The sequence below is a fragment of the Syngnathus typhle genome, linkage group LG21 (assembly GCF_033458585.1).
Source record: "Syngnathus typhle isolate RoL2023-S1 ecotype Sweden linkage group LG21, RoL_Styp_1.0, whole genome shotgun sequence".
NCBI lineage: Eukaryota > Metazoa > Chordata > Actinopteri > Syngnathiformes > Syngnathidae > Syngnathus > Syngnathus typhle.
The window spans coordinates 7,634,444-7,652,461 of NC_083758.1; the positions used below are offsets into that span (position 1 = coordinate 7,634,444).

The 18,018-nt window shown below is 49.7% G+C and overlaps 2 protein-coding genes and 2 long non-coding RNA genes across 9 annotated transcripts in view; 3 read left to right on the plus strand and 1 right to left on the minus strand.

Moving 5' to 3' along the window:
* Positions 1–4,233, plus strand: part of anks1b (ankyrin repeat and sterile alpha motif domain containing 1B) — a 35,351-nt gene extending 31,118 nt beyond the window's left edge. For 2 of the 5 annotated variants that reach the window (XM_061268890.1, XM_061268893.1), the window contains 9 exons: positions 306–413; positions 481–687; positions 765–890; positions 964–1,035; positions 1,134–1,220; positions 1,582–1,719; positions 1,793–1,963; positions 2,771–2,862; positions 3,410–4,233. In XM_061268890.1, coding sequence (XP_061124874.1) covers positions 306–413; positions 481–687; positions 765–890; positions 964–1,035; positions 1,134–1,220; positions 1,582–1,719; positions 1,793–1,963; positions 2,771–2,862; positions 3,410–3,458 — 1,050 coding nt within the window. In that variant the 3' untranslated portion in view covers positions 3,459–4,233. Of the gene's footprint in view, positions 1–305; positions 414–480; positions 688–764; positions 891–963; positions 1,036–1,133; positions 1,221–1,581; positions 1,720–1,792; positions 1,964–2,204; positions 2,322–2,770; positions 2,863–3,409 lie in introns of all 5 variants that reach the window. The other 3 variants (XM_061268891.1, XM_061268894.1, XM_061268892.1) reach the window with 2 other exon arrangements.
* On the minus strand, positions 3,842–5,866 carry LOC133145413 (uncharacterized). Its single transcript, XR_009710902.1, has 2 exons — positions 5,727–5,866; positions 3,842–5,184 (listed from the first exon to the last, which is right to left on the minus strand). It is a non-coding gene; the product is annotated as an uncharacterized LOC133145413 (long non-coding RNA).
* Positions 4,837–10,486, plus strand: tbc1d30 (TBC1 domain family, member 30). 2 transcript variants are annotated; one of them, XM_061268895.1, is made up of 15 exons: positions 4,837–5,236; positions 5,801–5,965; positions 6,273–6,494; positions 7,150–7,211; positions 7,346–7,411; positions 7,475–7,600; positions 7,669–7,854; positions 7,916–7,985; positions 8,053–8,151; positions 8,227–8,395; positions 8,481–8,586; positions 8,649–8,755; positions 8,836–8,966; positions 9,037–9,225; positions 9,305–10,486. In XM_061268895.1, the coding sequence occupies exons 1-15, from the start codon at positions 4,837–4,839 to the stop codon at positions 10,264–10,266; spliced, it is 3,060 nt and encodes a 1,019-aa protein (XP_061124879.1). In that variant the 3' UTR covers positions 10,267–10,486. The 2 variants fall into 2 exon arrangements, with proteins under 2 accessions (XP_061124879.1, XP_061124880.1); XM_061268896.1 differs by lacking the exon at positions 6,273–6,494.
* Positions 10,487–11,060: 574 nt separating this feature from the next.
* Positions 11,061–12,455, plus strand: LOC133145373 (uncharacterized). The gene is made up of 4 exons (XR_009710892.1): positions 11,061–11,374; positions 11,435–11,489; positions 12,046–12,145; positions 12,226–12,455. It is a non-coding gene; the product is annotated as an uncharacterized LOC133145373 (long non-coding RNA).
* The last annotated feature ends 5,563 nt before the right edge of the window (positions 12,456–18,018 follow it).

The following is an 18,018-nucleotide window of genomic DNA, read 5'->3' on the forward strand; positions in this document are numbered from 1 at the left end:
ACGTTGTTCCATCTGATGATTCATTCATTAAGCGGCAGAAAGGACAACCCGACGTCAGAGTGCGGCGAGCTTAGCCGTTAGCACTTCCACGCCGTTATGCAAGTCCCAACTGTGGGAGGCTTTCATTTAGATTTGCGTCAAGCCGCCCTTCAAGACCCTCGGAATGTTTATCTTGCATTGCGGAGGATATTTAGGAGAAATGTCCCGATAAATAAATACATAGAAACAAAATGAATCATCTGAAGATTTAAATAAGCTGTCAAATCAAAATGAATCATGATCATAAAATGTTTGTCTCCGTTCAGGTTTTGAAGATTAGTCTGATCGGGCACCGCAAACGAATCTTGGCCTCGTTGGGGGACCGGCTCCACGAGGACACGCCCCAGAAGCCCCCGCGGGCCGTCTCCCTCCGGGTGAGTGCGCGGACGTCCCGCCGGAAGCCTCCGACCCGACCCGAGCGCCTGTCGGCTTTGTGCGCAGGAGCCCGGCGGCAACCACACTCCCCCCCAGCTCAGCCCGGCGGTGGGCCCAGCGGCGTACGCGGCGGCAGGGGTCCCGGGCGGCTCCTTGGACGTGCAGCACCTCATCATGCAGGCGGACGCGCGGCGGCGCCAGCGCAGCAACGACAACTACTTCGACGACGTGCCGAGATCCAAACTGGAGCGGCAGATGGCCCAAGTCAGCATGGTGAGTGATTGACGGACGGCGCTCGTGTCTATCCCCCCTCCCCTCCCCACCGACATCTGATTGGTTGTCGTTGGCAGGCGGGCGAGTGGTGCGAGCCCATCACGTTGCGGCCGCCAAACGAGGCCACCTCGTCCACGCCCGTTCAGTACTGGCAGCACCACCCCGAGAAGCTCATCTTCCAGTCGTGCGACTACGAAGCTTACGTGAGTCGCACGTCGGGTTCGTCGTCACTTTGGCAGCGGCGGGACTTTTGACGCGTGAGCTTTGTGCGTGCAGTACCTGGGCTCCATGCTGGTGAAGGAGCTGAGGGGCACCGAGTCGACGCACGACGCCTGCGCCAAGATGAGGGTACGGGTGGCCCATACTCGGGCGCCGCCGAGGAGAAAGCTCCTCCCTCGCCTCTGGTGGCCTCAAATGATTTCTTTTCGCTTGTCTCGCTCTCCAAGAAGTCGACGGAGCAGATGAAGAAGGTGCCCACCATCATCCTCTCCGTGTCCTACAAGGGAGTCAAGTTCATCGACGCCACCAATAAGGTAAAGCGCCGGCTGGAAATTTTATTTGGATTGACCACTGAGGTTTTATATTTTGTTCTCAATTCATTTTAATTTGTTTTCCAATTTAAATTAAATTGAAATTGTACATTTAGAAGTAGTACGTCTGTAGACAATCCAAACCGAAGCCAATGAAAGCAAGCATCCTCCATCTTGGAATCGTTCTCTCTAATGAGTCCTCCTCTCCTGCGACATCTTCTTGTTGTCATCACCGCAGGACATGAGCTGGCGCAGCAGAACGCCGCGCCAAATACGCGCTGAATAATAAATGCCGTTTGTTTTGCGTCTCGCCGGAGACAAAGGCGGAATGATAATAACGACTCGGGGGCGCGTTTGTCGGCAGAACGTCATCGCCGAGCACGAGATCCGCAACATCTCGTGCGCCGCTCAGGATCCCGAGGACCTGTCCACCTTCGCCTACATCACCAAAGACCTCAAGTCCAGCCACCACTACTGCCACGTCTTCACCGCCTTCGATGTGGTGCGCGTCTATTTTCTTTCCCCTGGTATGCAAATGATACATCGGCTTGAATTTATATCCCGCCTCTTTTCAGAACCTGGCCTACGAGATCATCCTGACGCTGGGGCAGGCCTTCGAGGTGGCCTACCAGCTGGCGCTGCAGGCGCGCAAGAGCGGCCACGGCTCGTCCACGCTGCCCGAGAGCTTCGACAGCAAGCCCGGCAAGCCCGTGCCCAAGCCGCGCGGCCTCAACATCCGCAAATCCGTAAGCAGCCCGCCGGCGCCGCTCGCCAGCTGGCCTCATGGATGAGCTCGCTCCGCTCTGTCTGCGTGTGTGTGTGTGTGTGTCTGCTGACTGCGCCACGGTTACCTGCCATCAAGCCTTAATTGCCATGCGTGCCTCTCCAAGGACCCTCCTTGCCATGGCTGCCCGTCGGCGTCCTCAGGCACATCTCCTCCGGCTCGGCCTTTGACCTCTATGCGAACTCTGTATGCCCCCTGTGCAGGTCATCATGTCGCCCTCGGGCCGCTGGTCACTGGGCCACATTTACACCCCCCACCGGCCTCCTCTCCACCCTCCTCCTCTTCCTCCCTCCCGATTCTTCCATCTCGCTCAGTCGCAGGTCCTCCTCACTTTTCCTTTCCTCGCGTGTGCACGCTTGGTTTTGTGCGTGTGTGCGCTCCGGACGCTGACGCCGCATCTGTAAGTCGTGGCTCGGGCTGAGCTCGTACTGTGGACCGCCTCGATAATGTGGGTGTGTGTGTGTTGCTAATCCGCTAACAAGATTGTGTGTGTGTGTGTGTGTGTGTTGTGAGTTTGCAGCAGCGTGTGGAGATTAGACTCTAGTGACTCTCACCCCCCCCCCCCCCCTCCTCCTCCCATTCCTCCTCCTCCTCCTCTTCATCATGTTTACATCGAAGCAGCCCACCAAAACGAACGATTGGCTGGACTGCGCTTGCGGCCTTTGCTTCCATTTCACCCGACAGTTGTGTGGACGTCGGCCAGCGGGGATTGTTGCAGAAAGTTGGTCCTCGCCATGGTGTGTGTTCATTTTCACGTGTGTGTGTTTAGATGGAGCAGGCGTCCATGGAGCAGAAGGGCCACGCCAACGTGCCGTGGATAGTGGAGCCGGCTCAGGAGGCCAAGAGAGGAGTCAACACCAAGTACGAGACCACTATTTTTTAACGTCGCCTTGTGCACTCCTTTCCGAGGGCGGGCGTGGTCGGAGGGGGCGGGGCCGCAGAGGGGGGCTGGGAGCCAAAAGAAAAGAAAAAAAAAAAAAAAAGCATCCCGCCAGTCCTTCCTCCTTTAGGCCACCTGCATGACAGCGTTTGGGGTGCACTTGTGTTTCCACCTCTAGGGGGCAGTGTCATTCCCCACCCCCACTTCCTGTGTGTGGGTCAGTCATTTCCTCACATCTTTTTTTCCTTTCTTTCTGCGTTCTACTTTATTGTCCGAGCGTCCCGCCCCCTGAGAACTTGATTGACAGGTGCCCGGGAGGCCGTTGTCATAGCGACGGCAGCAAGTGGAGGAGCGCTTTTGGTTTTGTTGTCTTTTCTGTTCCTTTTGTTGCATCAAATGACTTGCTGGTTTACTGAGGTGTCTTTCTAAAGCATGTGGCTCGTGAGACGCATGTCGGCGCCATCTTGCTGGGGGGGGAGGGGTGATGGCGAGGGCTCTCCCGATAAGTGATGTCATCTCATTTTGCAGGGCAGTGGCGGACGCTCATGTCTTTTACTGTGGAAATCAAAGAATGTAGCCAGCCATAAACACACGGACCTTGTCAGGCGTAACACGCACGCTCTTTACAAAGGACTACAAATATGGACTCCCTCGCAAAACCCCCACCCCGCCCCCTCTCTGTTCCGCGTTTAAGCTTGACTGCTATGTCCGGACCAGCGCGCGCGCACACACACAAAACGGGGGACTGAATGATGTGCTCCAACATTTTTTTTTTTTTTTTTTTGAGGGGAAGGTTACCATGGAGATGGACTTATGGGCATGTGTATTTTTTTATTTTTTATTATTATCATAATTTGGACTAATTCTTCTGCTATGATGTTTAATACAGTATGAGAGAATTAAAAGACCACTCTAATGATTTTGTGCAATTCTTATCATGTCACATTATTTTTCTACGCGTTTGAGATTGCTGGCCGCCCCCCTCCTCCTTTAAAAAACAAATACACAAAAGGAAGCGTGAATGTGCAGACCTCCGTCCCACCTCTCCGGACTTTGTTCTACTACTGTACGTATAAGATCCAAGGCTCTGAAATGTACATAAATATTTTGCCAACTCATTGTTGATAGCTGTAATGTAAAAGATGGACCGAGCGTTTGTGGCAATGGAAACAAAAGCTAAACAAAGACAAAAAGGAAGACACGTGCTAGATGATTCTATAGGTAATGTATTTGGAGTGACATTCATGTATATAGGCTTGGAGCTTCCAGCACGCTGATTTTTGTAATTTTATGCCATTATTTATAACCCTGTAAAGCACACATGGAATAAAATATGACCTGTACAACCATGACTGAGAGTGGAGACTTTTTTTTTTCCACAGTTCCAAACTAAAGAACTGTTATTAGGTACACCTCATGGCTGTTTTTTTTTTTATTTTTTTTATTTGGATAAGTATAACTCATTTTAAAACATAAATGTAGATATATTTCAACAAATCAATTTAATTCTCATACATTTCTAAACCTTAGATTTTTGCTGGATTAAAATAAAATTGTAAATATAGTCAGGGACTATTTTGTATTCCTCAAATATTGGTTGTGATATGTCCCTGCCATACCAATATAAACCTACGCCCATGCACCAAGAATTGGAAGAAATGTCAACGTGGCCGCAAGGAACAAACTGGAATGGTCTCTTTTGCACTTTGGGGATCTGGCCTCTGATTGGTCGCGTTCATGTCTTTAGGAGCTGCACTCTGATTGGTCGATCAAAGCTGTCGCACCTGTCGCACCAGCCGAACTTTGGCAGAGTTCGTTGGCCTGAATGTGGGCCGGCCAATTGCGTGGCTTGAGGAAGGAAGTGTGAAAAGTTTGCACGGAGCGATGAGCGAGCCCACAACTTAAGCAAAACTTCCAAATCGTGCGTGCACAAAGTCGCTCGTCCAACTTCAGCCATGGCGTCCGAGGTGCAACTTTTGGGAGTTGACATATGCGACAGTTTGGTTAGCTCGGACGACTTCTCCGGCTTCCAGCGGTGGATCGGTCCGGCTGGCTCGTCTGGCGGCTCCCGCAGTGGTTCCCCGCCTCCAACGTCACCCTCGCCGCCAGACCCTGCTGCGTCCGACAACAGCGACCCCGACGCGACCACCCCGAGGACGTCCATCGTGGACTGCCTGCTCGTGGAGCTGTACGACACGTACAGCGGTAGGAGAAACTTGGACAGCTGGGACAGCTCCACGGAGGCGTCCGGGCCGGATGCCTTCCTGGGCCGCTGCAACACCGGATCCGGATTCCTGCAGGAGCTCCAGGAGAAACACACCAGGAGGCATCAAGTCAACTATTTGGCCCGCAAAGGTGAGCGACAAGAGTCGGTCGCTTGCGCACAAGTTAAGATCCCTCCCCCGTTTTTTTGTTTTTAACTCAAGTTGGGTATTAGTTAAACTAATGCAAAAAAATGTGTCATTGTGATCCCTTTGCACTGTCGCGTGTGTGCCTGAAAATAATCCCATTGCTAACTTGAACGACAAATAACACACCAGCAGGGGGTGCTAGCCCGGTAAATTCAAATCTTTATTTACCTGCTCTTCATGTCTCAATTCAGATTCAAGGAGCCAAAGTGTCCTGGTAGTGGGGGGAAAAACCTTCTAGACGGGACTAAACGCTAATGAGCATGTTGACAGTGGACATTCTTGTGGGGCTGTGTGTGTGTGTGTGTGTTGCCTGGTCACCCGTTATGTGACCCCGGTCAAGTTAAAACAATGCTGAGTGTCAACACCCAATTTTGGACTTCCTGATCTGTCACATCCGCAGCATTCTCGTCACATGACATGGCAAACTGACTCACCTCTGTGCTGCCCCCTGCTGGCCCAGGGACTAAAATATGGGCAGTACTGTAAGCGTTTTCTTTGCTTCCCAAAGCCCCCGAGGAGCTCCGTGCCATCATCCAGGAGGTCAAATACCGCACGAGCGTCCAGTCGGCCAAGCTGATTCGCCAGCTGAGACGACGAGACCGATTGGTGCACAAACTGCACAAGAACTACGACATCATCACTGCTTGCCTTCAGGCCGTTTCCAAAAAACGACGTAAGAAACGTTTTGAAATTGACAGTCTGACCTGACAGCAGCTTGGCAGAGTTCATTTTAAACAAATGGGAATGAGCGCACCCTGGTGGTGCATCCGCCTGCATTTTTGCACCGCCTCCTGATGACGTCAAAAAAGAGGGTGGGGGGGGGGTGAAGAGGAAGAAGTGTTGGGCATCGTCCGCAGCGGTAGCCCTCTTCATTGGAAGCCTTTTCATACGATTCCAAAGCGGACATTTGGTGATTACAACAAAAAAAAAATTGCGGACGAGTCGCCATCATGAGCTGACCGCACGTCGGACTTGTTCAGGGCTCAGCATGCGGCAGGAGCGGCTCGGCGGCGCCTCCGCCTCATCGCTGGCCGGCAGCAGGAGGCCTCGAGCGGCCGCCGGCCGGCAACGGCAGCGCCGGCAGCAGCAACAGCAGCTGCAGCAAGCGTCGGGCGGGGTCGCTAGCATCATCAGCAGCGTGCTGAGGAAGCGCAACGGCATCTCCAGGAGCGCTCCCAGGTTGCTCTGCACGCTCGAGCCAGGTGACGTGCGCGACCGGACGACCATTATCTAAAGAGAAACGTCACCCAAACCAAGCATGGATGCACCCGTACAGAACTATTTAAAATAAAAAAAAATTAAAGAGGAGGTAAACGGTGCTGCTGGGGCGGAAATCGTTCATCTCATTCCAGATGAGATATCTTTCTAGTGCGTGTGGAAATGTGCAAGTGTACCTAATTTAATGGCCGCTGAGTGATTGTTAATCTCCGCGTGATTGACAACCGAAGTGGGCGTGGATTTGGCGTTAGTTAATCCTCTCCAAAAGCTGCGAGCAAGCGGCAGGGGGGGAAAAAACAGCTCGGGGAATAAAAGGTGCAATGGCGGACAATATCGAGGACGAACCGGACGAGGCCGAACTAGCAGGTTTTGTCCCACTTATGGATTCAAAACCCATCTACTGTTCCACTTCCGCCTATTTGAATACTTGCGGACTGCATTCGGGTGTGGTTTCCATGTCAAGATGAGTTTTTAGCACCGCGACGCAAAGGACAGCGACACTGCTTACTGCGCGTGCGCAAGCAGGACATCAGCTGGTCGCTTTAAAATATAGTTGAGCTCAACAATGGAATGACTGTTTTTACTGGTGTAAATTATTATTATTATTTTTTTAAACCTGTTCTTACTTTTTGTCGGCAGGAGTGGACACAAGGCTGAAGTTCACCATTGAGCCTTCTGTTGGGAAGAATGGATTCCAGCAGGTCAAACTATATACATTCCTTTTTCTTAATGATGTCAGAAAACGGACCAATTCAACAAACCTTCAAATGTGTGAAATATTGCTCATTTATAGCTTCGCTTACTAATATTTCTTTTCAAACAATTTCTTCTTCAGTGGTACGACGCCCTGAAAGCTGTGGCCAGACTTCCAACCGGCATCCCTAAAGAATGGAGGAAGAGGGTGAGTCACTCACAGGCATCGCCGTCCGTCCACGCGACTCACCATTGCGCCGGCGTGGCGTAGGTGTGGCTGACGCTGGCCGACCAGTACCTCCACAGCATCTCCATCGACTGGGACAAGACGCTCCGATTCGCCTTCAACGAGCGCAGCAACCCGGACGACGATTCGCTGGGCATCCAGATCGTCAAGGTGAGTGCGGCGGCGGCGGGCTCATGCCCTCGCCCGTTACGTGAGCGTCTGCGCCCGTCTCTTCCCAGGACCTGCACAGGACGGGCTGCAGTTCGTACTGCGGCCAGGAGGGGGAGCAGGACAGAGTGGTCCTGAAGCGGGTTCTGCTGGCGTACGCCCGCTGGAACAAGGCGGTGGGCTACTGCCAAGGCTTCAACGTGCTGGCCGCGCTCATCCTGGTGGTCACGCAGGGCGACGAGAGCGACGCGCTAAAGGTGACCTTGACGCCGGCCACGTCTCGACACACGCTCGTGATCATGATGATGTCATCCGCAGGTCATGATCTACCTGATTGACAAAGTGCTGCCCGAGAGCTACTTTGCCAACAACCTCCGCGCTCTGTCAGGTACGGACTTTCGATTGCCGTCAGAGCACGCGCGTCACGTGACCCCCCCCCGTATCGTCTCCGTCAGTGGACATGGCGGTGTTCCGAGACCTGCTGCGCGTTAAGCTTCCCCGCCTTTCCCAACACCTGCACCGCCTCCAGAAGGCGGCCAATAAGGAGGCCGGAGGTATGACGTCGCCGCACGTGGCTTCCGATGTTGTGTGGCGCGCCAAAATATCCCAACTGACGTGGTCTCGGCCAGGCAGCTACGAGCCGCCGCTGACCAACGTGTTCACCATGCAGTGGTTCCTCACCATGTTCGCCACGTGCCTGCCGGCGCCCACCGTGCTCAAGATCTGGGACTCTGTGTTTTTCGAGGGCTCCGAGGTGCTCTTCCGCGTCGCCCTCGCCATCTGGGAGAGACTCGGAGAGTGAGGGCAGCCTCTGCTCGCCGCCCGCCCGCCCGCTTTTGAGTGTCGCAACACAAATTCCAAATTGCATTCTCACATTGCGCAGGAGGATTTTGTATTGCCAGACGGCCGACGAGTTCTACAGCACGATGGGTCGTCTGACCGAGGAGATGCTGGACCGCAACCTCGTCGACCCTCCTGACCTCATACAGGTAAAAAAAAAAAAAAAAAAAGCTGCAAGTACGTTGACAAACGAGTCCATAATGTCTTTCAGGAAGTCTACGGGATGGCGCCCTTTCCATTCCCTCACCTGGCCGAGCTGCGGGAGAAGTACACGTACAACATCACGCCCTTCCCGACCTCAGTGAAGCCCGACGCAAGGTGAGGCAGAGGGGAGGGGCCGCCGGAGTAAGCCAAACGTTGGCTCCGCGCTGACGGCTTGCGCGCGCTGCCCTCGCCAGCGGTCAGGAGAGCGACGACGAGACGGTGGAAGCGGACGACCAAGACGCGGTGATGTCGGCGCTTGGCTGTTTGGGGCCCCTGGGTGGGCTGCTGGCGCCGGAGATTCAGCGATACCACAAGCACCTCAAAGGTCAGACCGCTCGGACACGCGCCAACGCTCGGACAAGCCCGCGTGACGCCCGCCGACCGTTTGCGCCCAGACCAGCGAGCCGACATAGCCGAGCTGAGTCCGGGCGCGGTGGGGGGAGGAGCCAGGGCGGAGCACCAGGCGGCCATCAACAGCATGATGCTGGAGCGCATGAGCACTGACATCTACGCGCTCAAGAAGCAGTACGCTCGCATCAAGAGGCGGCAGCAGCAGCAGGCCTCGCAGCTCTGCATCCGCACAGGTGGCGAGGGAGGGGGGGGATTTGACGCCAAAAGTTTTGGGAGTGCTTACATACAAACGTTGGTCTAACATCCCTGCAGACAAGTGTCCCGCCACCCGCGTTCTGGCGTCCCAGCTCAAGCCTTCCAGCGGCGTCATCAATCATCTGCTTGTGGGTCGCAAGCCCCGCGGCGCTTCCTCGCCGTCCGGCAGGGTCTCCTCAACAGTGGCTCCGTCTCGCGCTCGGGGCTCTCCGGCCAGGCGGCGCTGCCGCGACTCTCGTCTCTCCGACGGCAGCGTGTCGTCAGGCTGCGGAGGAAGCGCGGGGTCTCCCCAACCGGCTCGGCGCAAGAACGCGACCCGGACCCCAGCTGAGCCGGGCTTGGGAGAATGTCAGCGGCTGGATGAAGCGGAGGGCAAATCGGAAGGCGGGATCACCGATGGCGTTGTTCAGGGGAGCAGCTCCTCCGCAGAGAACGTTTCCGCACAGGTGGAAGAGGTGGAGGCGCAACTGGGCTCCGTGCATCTGGATGAAAACCTTCAAGATACGACTTTGGGAAAAAGCGAGCCCGCTCCTCCGGCTTCTTCAGTTGCTCCAAAGGGCTCGTCAAGTTGCGCCAATGGACATTCCTCCGCCGTGGCGCCGCCTCCCAGTGACAGCGGCCTCCCCTTTTCACCACCTTCCACTCTGAGTCCATCTCCTTCTCCGGTTTCCACGTTTACGTCTGCTGAGCCGTCGTCCTCGCCCACGCCGCCTTCCACGCCGCCGCCCAGCTCCGACTACCTCGCCGCTTCTTCCACACCAGTTCAAGGCTTATACCAGACACGCTTCCTGTCCACGCCGTCCCTCTCCTCCATCGCCCCCTCGTCTCGATCGCATCTGCCGGCCTCGCCGTCCATGACGAAGCCCTTCTCGCCCTTTCCGTGCGTCAAGCTACCCAAGAAGTCGGCGGCGGCCCGAAACCTGGGCCTGTACGGCCCCACCTCCAGGACGCCCGCCGTCCGCTTCCCCCAGCTGAGCCGCAACTGTAGCAGCGGCGCCGGCACCACCAGAAGGCGCTGAGAACTTTTGCCCACCAGTCAGTCACACACGGCTTGGTGAGAGCAAATCTGCAGGTCGGACCGGACCAGATTGGAACTGACTCCGCCCACCACACTGAAGCCATCCACTTGTTTCTATGCCAAGAATAGATACCAAGCAAAGGTTTGAGATTAAAATGCAAAATATGTACGCTTGCATTGCAACTGTTGTAGGATAATTAAAAGAAGTACAAAAATTGAAACCGACATAACAGAGTTCTTAATTATTTCACTTTATTATTGTAGTTTATTTTTATTCACACCAAGTAACAACAATTAGATTGAACTTGTGCAAGTGTGCAAGGAAGAATGGGCAACTATGCGCCAATGGAGGTGTGCAAGGTGACTTTTAAAAAGCCTGTCATTAAAACGGTCTCTATATAAACTATTTTCTACTCAGAAGAGACATGACTTGGCTGGAGGCACGGGTTAATGAGTCAGCGAAGCAACCCTTTCCACAGTAATCCCCATGACAAGTTGTTATTAGGTGTGGCCATTTATGGCGTACCTAATGTAGCGTCTAAGAGTGACGTCACAAACAAAACAGCCAATCAGGAAGTGGCCTGTACTTAGGTAGGCATAGTTCCTAACGAAGTGTCCATTACCGACGTCACAAAGAAACCAGCCAATCACGAGGTGAGGGCGGGTGTGGCCCTTTTCACTTTCAGTTCCATGATTTTTCCCTAACGAAGTGGCCTATTATTAGGTGCACCTAAAATGGTGGCGTACACAATGGGATGTCCGAGTAACGTCACAGATAAAACGGCCAAGGGCGGGTGTGTCACATTTCGCTTGGGCCATGATTTTTCGCTAAGGAAGTGGCCTGTCACGTGGTACGCGTGTGCCAAGCGCCATTGGACGAGCAGGCGAGGACGATTTGCATCGGCGGATGTGACGTCATGAAACGGGGAAAGGCGCGCTCAAGGGAAGTTTTCAAATACAAGTGCATCCGCCCGCCCGCGCGCTAGCATGCTAGTAAATGTTTGTCGTTCATCGGCGTTCCTCACGACGGAGGCCTTGTTTGTTTGTTGCAGGATTCAAGGCGAGTTCTCAAATGCAGGCGCCACCGACCGCGTGGCGGTTTTATTCGGGTAAGCGAGCAAATGTTTGTCGTTTCTTCTCACGACGGACGCCTTGTTTGTTTGTTGCAGGATTCAAGGGGAGTTTTCGGATACCGGCGCCAGCGACCGTGTGGCGGTTTCTCGGGTAAGCTAATATGCTATCAAATGTTTGCCGTTGATCGCCGTTTCTCACGACGGACGTCTAGTTTGTTCGATTCAAGAGTTTCACACTCGTCTCGGCCACCGCGACTGTCGTTTTGCGGCTAGAGTATTTCAAATGTCTTTGGCGTATTGTTTCATCAAATTAACAATGTTGCATTACATATAGTGTGCTATTTCCGTGTTATGCAAACTGATGACTGTGACAATCTGTTACGTCATGTTCAAATCTAGTCCAAGATGGCGCCCGGCCGGGTTCCGTTACGCAACAAACATTTGCGAGCGTGAGTGATTTTTCTCCCGTTTTGGACGACTGCTCGATTCATGCCGCCATTTTTGAGGGAGTTGATGGATCATAAAACTAAAATATTATTACTTGGATAAGTTTGTCATTATTATAACTCATTACAATCTACTGACAATTGTATACATATTTTAAATATATAACTGTAGTGATGTATAATTGTTGCAAAAATATCACGCCATTGCCACTCTACTCACTGTCTACAATTGTTGCAATAATTTGTGTTTGTGTTTTGTAGCGCTCAAAGGCCTCCCAGCCAGCACCCTTCTATACAAAGCAAGCAGGAGGCTCCTGAGCCCTCTCAGTGATGTTGAGGATGCTGAGTAGTCCCAAATCAGGTGAAAGCCCGTTGGTGTAAAGTTTCAGCTGACTGTAAATGTGATCACTTTTACCAATTGCACCATTTGTACTTTTCAAGGTTTTTTTTGTATGAAACCAGTGACGCCGGTGAGAAGTCACACCATCGAACTCCCTGACGCAGAGCTGTGCTTTACCATTAGCCAGACCAGGCAACTGCCTGGGGCAAGGCCACTAGGGGGCTCTCTTATTTATCCATTTTTACATTTGCCACTTGTCCCTTGTATTCCTGCTCGTACGCTGCTGTGACAAGTAAATTTCCCTGTTGTGGAATAAAGTTCCATCAATCAATTGTTTGTATTGTAGTGTTTGTATTGTATGGTATGATATTGTATGGTATTGTATGTATTGTACGTATGGTAGGGTATCCATCCATCCATCCTCTTCCGCATCGCGACGGCAGCAGCTTTAGGAGGGACTCCCAGATTTCCCTCTCTTGAGCCACTTCATACAGCTCATCGCAGGTGATCCCAAGACGTTCCCAGGCCAGCTGACACATAGACATGTATTGTTTGTATTGTATGTATTGTACTGTATGTATGTTATTGTTTGTATTGTATTGTTTGCATTGTATGTATTGTATTGTTTGTATGTATTTAGGTTATTTGTATTGTATTGTTTGTACTGCATTTATGTACTGTCTTGCATGTACTGTCTTGCTTGTACTGTATTTGTGTACTGTCTTGCTTGTACTGTATTTGTGTACTGTCTTGCTTGTACTGTCTTGCTTGTACTGTATTTGTGTACTGTCTTGCTTGTGCTGTCTTGCTTGTACTGTATTTGTGTACTGTATTCGTGTACTGTCTTGCTTGTACTGTATTTGTGTACTGTATTCGTGTACTGTCTTGCTTGTACTGTATTTGTGTACTGTATTCGTGTACTGTCTTGCTTGTACTGTATTTGTGTACTGTCTTGCTTGTACTGTCTTGCTTGTACTGTCTTGCGTGTACTGTCTTGCGTGTACTGTCTTGCGTGTACTGTCTTGCGTGTACTGTCTTGCGTGTACTGTCTTGCGTGTACTGTCTTGCGTGTACTGTCTTGCGTGTACTGTCTTGCGTGTACTGTCTTGCGTGTACTGTCTTGCGTGTACTGTCTTGCGTGTACTGTCTTGCGTGTACTGTCTTGCGTGTACTGTCTTGCGTGTACTGTCTTGCGTGTACTGTCTTGCGTGTACTGTCTTGCGTGTACTGCCTTGCGTGTACTGCCTTGCTTGTACTGTATTTGTGTACTGTATTCGTGTACTGTCTTGCTTGTACTGTATTCGTGTACTGTCTTGCTTGTACTGTATTCGTGTACTGTATTCGTGTACTGTCTTGCTTGTACTGTATTCGTGTACTGTATTCGTGTACTGTCTTGCTTGTACTGTCTTGCGTGTACTGTCTTGCGTGTACTGTCTTGCGTGTACTGTCTTGCGTGTACTGTATTCGTGTACTGTCTTGCGTGTACTGTCTTGCGTGTACTGCATTCGTGGACTGTCTTGCTTTTACTGCCTTCGTGGACTGTCTTGCGTGTACTGTCTTGCGTGTACTGTCTTGCGTGTACTGTCTTGCGTGTACTGTCTTGCGTGTACTGCATTCGTGTACTGCATTCGTGTACTGTCTTGCGTGTACTGCATTCGTGGACTGTCTTGCTTTTACTGCATTCGTGGACTGTCTTGCTTTTACTGCATTCGTGGACTGTCTTGCTTTTACTGCATTCGTGTACTTTCTTGCTTTTACTGCATTTGTGTACTGTCTTGCTTTTACTGCATTCGTGGACTGTCTTGCTTTTACTGCATTCGTGGACTGTCTTGCTTTTACTGCATTCGTGGACTGTCTTGCTTTTACTGCATTCGTGGACTGTCTTGCTTTTACTGCATTCTTTTACTGTCTTGCTTTTACTGCATTCGTGGACTGTCTTGCTTTTACTGCATTCGTGGACTGTCTTGCTTTTACTGCATTTGTGGACTGTCTTGCTTTTACTGCATTTGTGGACTGTCTTGCTTTTACTGCATTTGTGGACTGTCTTGCTTTTACTGCATTCGTGGACTGTCTTGCTTTTACTGCATTCGTGGACTGTCTTGCTTTTACTGCATTCGTGGACTGTCTTGCTTTTACTGCATTCGTGTACTGTATTCGTGTACTGTATTGGTGTACTGTATTGGTGTACTGTATTGGTGTACTGTATTGGTGTACTGTATTCGTGTACTGTATTGGTGTACCGTATTCGTGTACCGTCTTGCTTGTACCGTCTTGCTTGTACCGTCTTGCTTGTACCGTCTTGCTTGTACCGTCTTGCTTGTACCGTCTTGCTTGTACTGTACTCCTGTACCGTCTTGCTTGTACTGTATTCATGTACCGTCTTGCTTGTACTGTATTCATGTACCGTCTTGCTTGTACTGTATTCATGTACCGTCTTGCTTGTACTGTCTTGCTTGTACTGTATTTATGTACTGTCTTGCTTGTACTGTCTTGCCTGTACTGTCTTGCTTGTACTGTCTTGCCTGTACTGCATTTATGTACTGTCTTGCTTGTACTGCATTTATGTACTGTCTTGCTTTTACTGTCTTCATGTACTGTCTTGCTTGTACTGTCTTGCTTGTACTGTCTTTCTTGTACTGTCTTCATGTACTGTCTTCATGTACTGTCTTGCTTGTACTGTATTTATGTCCCGTCTTGCTTGTACTGTATTTATGTCCCGTCTTGCTTGTACTGTATTCATGTACCGTCTTGCTTGTACCGTATTCATGTAGCGTCTTGCTTGTACCGTATTCATGTACCGTCTTGCTTGTACCGTCTTGCTTGTACCGTCTTGCTTGTACCGTCTTGCATGTACCGTCTTGCTTGTACCGTCTTGCTTGTACCGTCTCGCATGTACCGTCTTGCATGCACCGTCTCGCATGTACCGTCTTGCATGCACCGTCTTGCATGTACCGTCTTGCATGTACCGTCTTGCATGTACCGTCTTGCACAGGGGTGTCAAACTCCTTTCCTCGGGGGCCGAATTCCTACATGTTTTCCAAGTTTCCCTCGTTAAACACACCTGATTCAATTAATCAGGCTCCTGCTGAAAGTGAAGACTAACTGGTCATTTGAATCAGGTGTGTTTAACAAGGGAAACTTGGAAAACATGTAGGGATTCGGCCCCCAAGGAAAGGAGTTTGACACCCCTGGGCATGTACCGTCTTGCATGTACCGTCTTGCATGTACCGTCTTGCTTGTACCGTCTTGCTTGTACCGTCTTGCTTGTTCCGTCATGCTTGTACCGTCTTGCTTGTACCGTCTTGCTTGTACCGTCTTGCTTGTACCGTCTTGCCTGACCGTCTTGCTTGTACTGTCTTGCTTGTACTGTATTCATGTACTGTCTTCATGTACTGTCTTGCTTGTACTGTCTTGCTTGTACTTTCTTGCTTGTACTGTCTTCATGTACTGTATTCATGTACTGTCTTGCTTGTACTGTATTTATGTACTGTCTTGCTTGTACTGTCTTCATGTACTGTATTAATGTACTGTCTTGCTTGTACTGTCTTGCTTGTACTGTCTTCATGTACTGTCTTGCTTGTAATGTCTTCATGTACTGTCTTCATGTACTGTCTTCCTTGTACCGTATTTACTATGTACCGTATTTACTATGAACTGTCTTGCTTGTACCGTCTTGCTTGTACCGTCTTGCTTGTACCGTCTTGCTTGTACTGTCTTGCTTGTACCGTCTTGCTTGTACTGTATTTATGTACTGTCTTGCTTGTACTGTATTTATGTACTGTCTTGCTTGTACTGACTTGCTTGTACTGTCTTGCTTGTACTGTATGCATGTACTGTCTTGCTTGTACTGTATTTATGTACTGTCTTGCTTGTACTGTATTTATGTACTGTCTTGCTTGTACTGTATTTATGTACTATCTTGCTTGTACTGTATTTATGTACTGTCTTGCTTGTACTGTATTTATGTACTGTCTTGCTTGTACTGTCTTGCTTGTACTGTATTTATGTACTGTCTTGCTTGTACTGACTTGCTTGTACTGTCTTGCTTGTACTGTATGCATGTACTGTCTTGCTTGTACTGTATTTATGTACTGTCTTGCTTGTACTGTATTTATGTACTGTCTTGCTTGTACTGTATTTATGTACTATCTTGCTTGTACTGTATTTATGTACTGTCTTGCTTGTACTGTATTTATGTACTGTCTTGCTTGTACTGTCTTGCTTGTACTGTCTTGCTTGTACTGTCTTGCTTGCACTGTCTTGCTTGTACCGTCTTGCTTGTACTGTATTTACTATGTACCGTCTTGCTTGTACCGTCTCGCTTGTACCGTCTCGCTTGTACCGTATTTACTATGTACTGTATTCATGTACTGTCTTGCTTGTACTGTATTGCTTGTACTGTATTCATGTACTGTCTTGCTTGTACTGTATTCATGTACTGTATTCATGTACTGTCTTGCTTGTACTGTATTCATGTACTGTCTTGCTTGTACTAACTTCATGTACTGTATTCATGTACTGTCTTCATGTACTGTCTTGCTTGTACTGTCTTGCTTGTACTGTATTTATGTACTGTCTTGCTTGTACTGTCTTGCTTGTACTGTCTTGCTTGTACTGTATTTATGTACTGTCTTGCTTGTACTGTCTTGCTTGTACTGTCTTGCTTGTACCGTCTTGCTTGTACTCTATTTACTATGTACCGTCTTGCTTGTACCGTCTTGCTTGTACCGTCTCGCTTGTAGCGTCTCGCTTGTACCGTATTTACTATGTACCGTATTTACTATGTACCGTATTTACTATGTACCGTATTTACTATGTACCGTATTCATGTACTGTCTTGCTTGTACTGTATTCATGTACTGTCTTGCTTGTACTGTCTTGCTTGTACTGTATTCATGTACTGTCTTCATGTACTGTCTTGCTTGTACTGTATTGCTTGTACTGTCTTGCTTGTACTGTCTTGCTTGTACTGTCTTGCTTGTACTGTCTTGCTTGTACTGTCTTCATGTACTGTCTTGCTTGTACTGTCTTCATGTACTGTCTTGCTTGTACTGTATTTATGTACTGTCTTGCTTGTACTGTATTTATGTATTGTCTTGCTTGTACCGTCTTGCTTGTACCGTCTTGCTTGTACCGTCTTGCTTGTACTGTATTTACTATGTACCGTATTGCTTGTACCGTATTTACTATGTACCGCATTTACTATGTACCGTCTTGCTTGTACCGTCTTGCTTGTACCGTCTTGCTTGTACCGTCTTGCTTGTACCGCCTTGCTTGTACTGTATTCATGTACTGTCTTGCTTGTACTGTATGCATGTACTGTATGCATGTACTGTCTTGCTTGTACTGTATGCATGTACTGTATGCATGTACTGTCTTGCTTGTACTATCTTGCTTGTAATGTATTTATGTACTGTCTTGCTTGTACTATCTTGCTTGTAATGTATTTATGTACTGTCTTGCTTGTACTGTCTTGCTTGTACTGTATTTATGTACTGTCTTGCTTGTACTGTATTCATGTACTGTCTTGCTTGTACTGTCTTGCTTCTACTGTATTCATGTACTGTCTTGCTTGTACTGTCTTGCTTCTACTGTATTCATGTACTGTCTTGCTTGTACTGTCTTCATGTACTGTGTTCATGTACTATCTTGCTTGTACTGTCTTGCTTGTACTGTCTTGCTTGTACTGTCTTCATGTACTGTCTTCATGTACTGTCTTGCTTGTACTGTCTTCATGTACTGTCTTGCTTGTACTGTATTTATGTACTGTCTTGCTTGTACCGTCTTGCTTGTACCGTCTTGCTTGTACCGTCTTGCTTGTACCGTCTTGCTTGTACTGTATTTACTATGTACCGCCGTCTTGCTTGTACCGTCTTGCTTGTACCGTCTTGCTT

Bases quoted from the DNA above. Each gene is read 5' to 3' on its own strand.
- tbc1d30 (XM_061268895.1), top strand. From the start codon at position 4,837: ATGGCGTCCGAGGTGCAACTTTTGGGAGTTGACATATGCGACAGTTTG. The intron at 6,495-7,149 runs GTGACGTGCGCG...TTTTGTCGGCAG, and splicing joins GCTCTGCACGCTCGAGCCAG to GAGTGGACACAAGGCTGAAG. The intron at 7,212-7,345 runs GTCAAACTATAT...TTTCTTCTTCAG, and splicing joins GGAAGAATGGATTCCAGCAG to TGGTACGACGCCCTGAAAGC.